The sequence below is a fragment of the Talpa europaea genome, assembly GCF_964194135.1.
Source record: "Talpa europaea genome assembly, chromosome: 12".
Lineage (NCBI taxonomy): Eukaryota > Metazoa > Chordata > Mammalia > Eulipotyphla > Talpidae > Talpa > Talpa europaea.
Genome location: NC_140079.1, coordinates 3,620,759 through 3,628,633, shown reverse-complemented (window position 1 = coordinate 3,628,633; position 7,875 = coordinate 3,620,759). Strand labels below are relative to the sequence as shown.

General features: G+C 59.0%; 1 protein-coding gene across 3 annotated transcripts in view; it reads right to left on the bottom strand.

Moving 5' to 3' along the window:
- Nucleotides 1-2,166: 2,166 nt before the first annotated feature.
- ARHGAP42 (Rho GTPase activating protein 42) overlaps nucleotides 2,167-7,875 on the bottom strand; it is a gene marked incomplete at its 3' end in the record, with an annotated part of 142,788 nt that continues 137,079 nt past the window's right edge. For 2 of the 3 annotated variants that reach the window (XM_084251457.1, XM_084251459.1), the window contains 3 exons: nucleotides 7,412-7,474; nucleotides 2,535-2,614; nucleotides 2,167-2,255 (listed from right to left, as the gene is read on the bottom strand). In XM_084251457.1, coding sequence (XP_084107583.1) covers nucleotides 2,167-2,255; nucleotides 2,535-2,614; nucleotides 7,412-7,474 — 232 coding nt within the window. The remainder of the gene's footprint in view (nucleotides 2,256-2,534; nucleotides 2,615-7,411; nucleotides 7,475-7,875) is intronic. The other variant, XM_084251458.1, reaches the window with a different exon arrangement.

Here is a 7,875-nt window from a genome sequence, read left to right as displayed (position 1 = left end):
GAGAGCCGGGCTGAGAAGCCCGGAGACTCCCACAGGACCCGGAACAGGGCAGCCAGCCGCACGCATCCTGCCAGAGGCCTCGAAGCGAGCCCTTTCATTGTTGAGCCATTTCTAGGAAACAGGCTGCAGGGGCTGGTTTCAGCGGCCTCGGGGTGCACACAGGAGAGCAGCTGGCGCTCGGTGCTCGGCAGGCGGCTTCTCGGGCCAGGGAGGCCGCGGCTCCTCCATGTGCCGCCGGCACAGCGTGAAGAGAGCTTCCTCGCCCCGTCCCTGCAAGCTTTGAACCTCAGGCGCACCAAGGACAAGGTCTTTTACAGCGTGTTTCGAGAAAGGGACCCCGCAGGGCCGCCGGGCATCGGGCCAGGAGGACGGGGACGGGCCTGCGCCGTGTCCCACGCGGGGGCCGCCGTTCCTCCTGGGGCGCGGGGTCCGGCTCGCAGCTCACAGACACCCGGCGGCGGGAACACTCTGTGCTTAAAAAAAAAAAAAAACGAGGTTGAGATTTCTTTGTGCAGCAGCAGGTGAAGTAGGAGTCTGAATCTTGTCTGGAGTCAAGATGGCCTTTGAAAGAAAATTTAATTTGCCTTAAGAGGTTAGGATGCCAGAGAGGTGGGTGCGGTGTAGGCAGGGGCTGGTACACGGGGAGACGACCTTCTGTTCCAGCAGAGGGTCCTGAGGAGGCAGCGCCGCTCTTGCTGTCACCCCGGGCTCTGGGGGGCGAGAAGCGCTGGTGCCCCCAGCCCCGGCCCTGCCGCCCGCCCGCGCCGTGCTCTTCCCTGGGAAGCGCGGCCCCCTGCGGTAACCGTGACAGCGTGTTTCCAAGGCCTAGGGGTGTGTGCTTGTAATTTAACCTGTGGCTCTGGAAACGGGAACTTGGGGGGCTGCGGGGGGCGGGGGAGAGACTGAGAGACTGAGCACGGGCCTGCCGCCGGCGTCTCAGGCCCTGGAGCGTGGGGGCCGGTGCGCGCTGTCCGGGCCGGTGACCGGCCTCTTGGCGCTTGTGCCAAGGCTTTCGCCTCACACAGAGGCGCGGGCAGGACTCCTGGAACAGGAGCAGCGGTGGAGGCGCGACAGAGGCCAATGGTAGAGACGCGAGGTCGTATTTCTGCGCCTTCTCAGGTCCCTGGGATTCCCGGGCAAGGCTGGAAATCGAATGGCAGGACAGGAAATCAGCGGATCCGATGCTTCCCCGGAGCCCAGCCCGGCCTTCTGTGTAGATTCTCTTTCAGCTCGGCGCCGACGTGAGAAGGCCGCGCCGCCGGACTCGTGCCGGGAAACACGCTCATCCCTTGTAGGATTCCTCAGAAGCCAGCGCCGGAGGGCGTGAGGCGGTGGGGCCGCACCCGCCACGGGTCCCGCCTGTCCTGCAGGAGCCGGGGGCCGCGCGCCCTGTCCGTCCCTACAGCCCCGTGACAGTGTCCGCGCCTTGCCGCTGCCGGGGCGGCGAACAGGACCGTGGGCCCCAGCGCTCCCCGCTGAGAACACGTACAGTTTTAAACAGGCTTCGAGAAGTTGGAGCAGCGTGAGCGATGCAGCGCGCCCGGCCTGCCCGTTCTCCAGCCGCCCTGCAGCGGGGCCCAGCAGAGGCGCAGACCCGCGGGGCTGGCGGGGCAGGGGGCGCCACCTGGGGCCGGCGGCCGTGACGGGAGGGTCGGTGCGCCTCTGCCGGGGCCCTTCACAGCCACCTCACGCGTTACTCTTCTGAACATTATCTCCTCAGTAACCAAATACAGATGAAGTTGAAGAGAACATCTTGAAATGTTTAGGACCAGCAAAACAATCACGTATAAAAGCAGAATATTTTCAAGAAAAAAAATGCACAATTTAAATTACATCAAGGAATGACTTCAAGGTTCCTCAGGGCGTCAGACAGTGACGGGCAGAGCTGGGGTAGCGCCTTCGGGCCTGAGAGGGAAGACTGTGTCACAGCACAGATGCGCGGGATTTTTAAATAAGAACCCAGCACAGTCAAAATGGCGAACAACTTAGAACTTTGTGCTTTTCAATTCTCCAGGATTGGGAGCTACATAGGCTGCTGGTATAGACCTCGATGGGAATGGACTGTTTCCATTTAGTGGGCTGATCCCCTGTCTGTGTCAGATAAAGCCGTAGCACTTATTATGTCACCATGGATACCATGAAGATACTGCCGTCCGCTGAGTGGCGTTAGAGGAAGACGACGTAGTTTTCTGGGACTAGTCCTGTTTTGCCTTCATAGGTTGCCTTCAGCCATCCTGGCTCCACCGACGGGTACACTGGCCAAAGAAACAAAAAAACGTTAGCTTTAGACGGCGACGGCCACGCGCGCGCTCAGGCGATCGCGGCCATCCCGGCCGGTGCCACCGCGGTCATGTGCCCTCCTCGGTGGGAGGACGGGCCCGGGTGGACCCCGGTGCTCGCTGTGTTCTGGATAGCGGCTACGCGGGCGGGGCCCGGCGCGACACGTCTCGGGCGCCTCCCTCAGCCTCCTGCTCTGCGCCAGCCCCGCGGCCTCCCAGGGACCGTGACGCCAGCGGAGGGGACCGTCCACTCACCGTTAGAAAACACGGCCCCCTGCGGGAAGGAGAGCTCGTGGCTGTGCTCCGCTTTGCAGGAGTACATGGCCTTGGCTTGGCTGAAAGAGGAGAGACGTTTTGGTCAGCTTGAGGACACGTACACTCACCGCGGTCTTAACCGTAGTCGTCCGCGCGCGCGCGGGTGTTTCTCAAGAGCCCGCCGCACCAGCCGCCCGGGCCGCCGCCCTGGGTCTGAGGGATGCTGCTGTTGGCTGGAATGTCGCCACTACTTTCCATTGTGTGTGTCATGACTTTCATTTTATTGAAGAGCAGCCCCGGACGCTAAGGGCCGCAGGGGAAGTGGCACCTGTGGCAAACAGCCTGAGGTGCCACCCGGCGGCCAGCCCGTCTCGCTGCCCGGAGGCCACACGGACAGACGGAGGGCGTCTCCTGAATGGGAATCTGTCACCAAATGGGAAATCAGGCTCTGCTTTTTAATAGAAGCCAGAATTTTAATTTCAGCCACGCTTTGCTTAACAACACTTCAGCCAACATGAAAAGGCCCCCATGAGGCCGCCAGTCACGTCCCTGTCGGTCAGGTCTCCTCGGCGACCATCCAGTTGTCTTGGGAGATTGTGGCTGGTTCTCTTCAGTCACAGCCCGGCTGGAGAGGCGCGCTGCCTGGCTTCTACCCCCCGGGTCCTCCAGGCCCCTTGCTGGCCTGCAGAGCAGCCCGACGGCAGTGTGAGAAGGTGGTGGCCACGCGATGGCCGTGGCGAGCCCGCCAGCTCTAGCCCTCTCTGGTTCCCGCCGCTGGCAGCCAGCGCCGGCTTCTTCTGGCTTCCTGTGTACCTGCCTCTGCTCCCCTCTCCTGTCAGGGGGGCCCTTTCTCGCCTCCAGGAGAGGGGGGTCCTTGCGTGAGACATCTGCATCTCCCTCTTTCCAGAAGTTCATCGTAAATGTCCTGAACCAACAAAAGCCAGGGCCTTCCTGACCACGAGCCGGAACAAGCCGCAGAGCCTTCCTCCCGCTGCCTTTGTAACTGCTGCTCTGCGATGGTGTTTCTCCTCCAGACAAGCCGTAACCTCCCTGAACAACGCCCAGTCCGTGCTAGTAACTACTCACTGAAACTGAGGGGAAAAGGGGAAACGCGCTGAGCCGTGTTTCTACTCGACAGTCGGGGCACCTTCCTGCTCCTCCCCCAGGCCCGGAACGTGTGAGCTGCAGATCAGCACCAGCCCCTGCACTGCCTCCCTCTGCAGTTCCAGAATGCCCTGGGAGCCCCGAGGGTGCGCTGAGGAGGGCGAGCTCGCAGGGACGGTCATTCCCGCCCTGCCCCATCTTTCATTTGAGGCGAGTCTCAGGCAGACAGAGGAAGCTCGTAGGGGACCTGTTTCGCCTCCCCGTGACCCAGCACGGGAAAGAGCAGAGCACAGGAGGCGCCGGGAGGGCCGGCTGCGTGCTGCTCAGGGCGTGTGGGTGCACAGCAGCCCGCCGGGCGGGCACTGGGCCGAGGGCGCCACCAAGTTCTGCACACCGGGGAAGGTCAGACTTACCTCGCACTGTGTCTTCCTGTACGTCGTTAGTCACGGCTAGTCATTTGCGCTAACTGAAGGTTGCATAAGCATTTCTCTAGAGATTTCTGTAAGATTTTTGAGACCAAGTGTTCGGTTTCTCCAGTCAGCACTGCCTTCCCGGCCTGAGTCATCAAGAGACGCCTAGCCCTTGCCGTCAGGCAGTTTTTGAAATTACACTTGAAGGTGCCACTGAGGTTCTTTTAATATTTCAGGCTGGAGTTTTCCTTTGAGTAAACTCGGGCGGTATGCAGGGGGAGGCGTGCAGAATAATCACATCATCAGTGTGTCAGAAATACACAGCATAGGCTTTTCAGTTCTCTGTGCTTGTGACTAGACAGGTACAATTTCCTTCTGCTGAGACACGTAACCGCAGGTGCTACGGGCCGAGAGCGCTGACAATTTAGTGCAGACGTCTATGGCAGTGAAATCTTCTCTCCAGGGGCTAACGCTGCCTTGGTGTGCTGAAGAGGATGTGAGAAGAATACTCTTACCTATTGAATTTTCTCTCCAGAAGATTTTAATAGACTTTGAAAAGAATTTTGAAAACCTTGCTTCCTACATGAGAGGTAGATGACGACACCCTTCCTGAGAGCTGCCGGCCCTCGTCACCTGGAGGACAGTCCGTTCCAGGCCCCGGGCCTGGCTCCGACACCACCCACGCAGTTGCGGGCCCTTCCAGAGGCTTCCGGAGGTCAGTGTGCGAATGTGCCAGTACTTGTCCACATCGTGAGGGAGACATCACTTACCCAGTCAAAGCGGACATGCTTTCTAGAAGGCCACTTCAACCTATAGAAAAGCTGAAAGCAATAGATGGCTTGACAGGTGAGTCACACCAGTTCAGTAACGTGCCCGGCTCTGACAAGGGCTGCTGGAGCAGAGCGCACGGGCCAGGTGGGAGCAGGAATTTCACACAGGTTTGTCCTTGGCCAGTCCCCTGGCGGCCTGACAGTGTACACGGGACACTGCATTTGCTCCCGGGTCGCTGGCGGGAGGGTTCTTAACATTGGCCACTTGTTCTTCGGATTCTGTGACCAAACACTGGGTGTTTGTGGCTTCAGTCCCTCAGTGCCGAAAAATCCCCACTGGAGCTTGTGGAGTGAAAAGGACTTCGGTGAAAGGCGGGCGGATGGCAACTCCCTGACAGCGAAGGGAGGAAGGGGCGGTGTCTCCACGTGGTGTCTGAGCACCTCCCGTGCTGGCCAGCGGTGTAGGAACATTCCGGCGAACCAGCTTCCTGGTTTCCTGTGTTTCTAGGGTGGGGGCAGGCAGGACCGCGGAGCCCCAGCTCGGGAGCAGCGCCTGACGGGGAGCTGCAGAAATGCAAAGCGATTCTCTTCTTGTTGCAGATGGATTTTTCATAAAAACTCAGTTTAAATTTCTAATACGGTAAGTATCACATGAACAAAAGGCCTGTAGACGTCGCCAACATTTTTTAAAATCTTTAAAGGTGCTCCCGGGGAAGGGGAGCCTGGCGGGCGGTGCCGAGCCCTGGCTTCCTGGTGACTGACAGTCGCTTGCACCAGTCACTGGACGAGCTACTGTGCTGCGCTTTGCTCCCGTGGTTTGTAACCACAGACAGAGTGGCTGGAAAGCGGACAGTGGAGATGCTTGCTGGCTTACGGGCGACCGGGGCTCCGTTCTCTTCATTCTCACGCATTCGTCAGTTTAACCTGGAGGGGCTGCTGCAGTTTGCCTGAACTGCGCTCAGTGAGTTTCTGCCAAGCGTGAGCGCCTGGGCTGGAGGCGCAAGGCATCAAGGAAACGGCTGCAATGAACAGCAGCTCCTGAGGACACGGCAGGCACCGGGGCATTTTCTTAAGCGGTTCTCAAACTTTTTTTGTACGTAAGAATCACTTGGGGGAGGCTTATAAGAAAAAGCATTTTCCAGGCCTTGATCAGATACTTTGGTTGGGTCTGCGGCACATGGCAGGGCTCGTCATTGTCTTGGGCTGAAACCAGAGCCCTCTGCCTCTCTTCTTTTGTAGGTTCTGCTGGTGACCGCCGCCGCCTCCTGGCCTGACCCTTAGCCATTCCACACGGAGCACCCTCCCCAGGCAGCGTGACCGCTGGGCGGGCAGTTGAGAGGCCCCGCCACGCGTCCTGAGGGCCTGTCCGCACTCCCAGGCTCCCCACTGCTGGGCCCGTGCCTGCCTTTGCCGTGTCCTCCCAAGCGGACGCCGGAAGTCACATCATCACTCTCTCCACAGTCTTGGCGGGTGGGACGCTGTCGCCAAGGAGCTGCCTTTTTTAAAGTCTCTCCCTTCCCACCCTGGGGGTGGACTGCTCCCCCCACTGCTCCCTGACTGGCCCTGCAATCCCCCCGTTCTCTCCTTGAGCCAAATTAACCAAATGTGCATGTCCCCTTGCCGCCCACAGCCGAGGGGGAGCGTTCCTGGGGTCGGGCATGCAGGAGGTCAGCAAGGGTTGATTGCGAGTATCCACAACACACGAGTGTCGAGTGTGGAACAGTAGAACTGTGGAGGCTGGCTGTGGAACGTCACTCCCACCGTATTCTCGCAACTGACAGCTCAGTGTCCCCTGGTAAAAGGCTCCATCTGGTGGCGCAACGCGGCCGCAACAGGCCGGCCAGAGACCAGCGTCTCGGGCACCAGGCGTCCCCTTCTCACGGGCACCAATAGAAGAAGGAAGGCGAGGTCTTGCACGGAGGCTCCAGGTGAGCCCAAGCAAGTACTCTGGGGGCGCAACACACTCTGAGCACCCCCCACCCCCGCTAGGCGTTGTGGAGGAAACTGTGAGGGGCCATTGCCGGCTGGAGTAAGTTCACAGAGACAGCCATAGAATTTTTATTGACCTTCTAGTAAGAGCGGTATGTCCAGTTATCTATCCTATCTTGCCCTCACATGCTTTAGGTACAGCCTGAAGGGGGGGGGTGTCAAAAAAAAATCAAGATTTATATGTTCTTTCAACAACTAAGCATGTCATCGTTGACCAAAGGGTAGGACAGTTTGACAAGATTGTTCTGGTGTCAGTTGCTTCCCATGGGGGGGTGGTGGTGAGCGCTGCCTGCTGCGGCCCTCATCATCAGGGAGGTCTGGCTAGGGCAGCGCCCCCCCAACACCTTTGGTGGGGGGAAGGGGGAGGAGCGGGAAAGGGAGGGGAGCAGAGGATCAGGAAAGGAAGGGGAGTAGACAAGCACCTCTGGGTGGCGCTGTGGGCAAGGCAGAGAGGCCCGCCGCCCTGTCTCGGGGTCAGCTCCCTGGCTGGGGCACGGAACTCAGGCTGCTGTGGCTGGCAGCGCTGAGCCTTAGCCCCTAGGCCACAGGGGAGGCCCTTCCACGGCTGTGGTTTTAACCAGGTTTAAGGGCTCTGAGAACTTACCGCCCAGAAGCAGCTGGCTTGAGTGAACCGACGTTTTCAAACAGTTGTGCTTTTGCCGCCACCCTGCAAAGTAAGTTTTAAATGCAGCTTTGTTAAATCGATAAAATCCAGCTCAAAGTGAAACTCGGTGTTACCAGGTAAACGCAGCCAAAGCGAAGAGTTAGACTGTCCCCAGAACGTGACCTGAATTTTGTTTTTAACTTTTCACCAGGAAAAGATCTTTAGCTCTTGTTCCAGCTCCCAGCACGGCCCCCGGCGCTCCGGGGAGCTTGCTGGCCTCCACCTGTCTCGGAAAACTGGGAGCAGCTGGTCATAAAGGGCCTTCTCCTCCCCACTCTGCTCCCAGCGGCAGCGGCATTCCTGGCGCTTGTGGAGCCCGAAGAATTGCCGCTCATGCCAATAAACAAAGGCGATTCTAAACTCGCTTATCTGTGTTTTTACTTTTGAGCAGTTTCTGTAAAGTG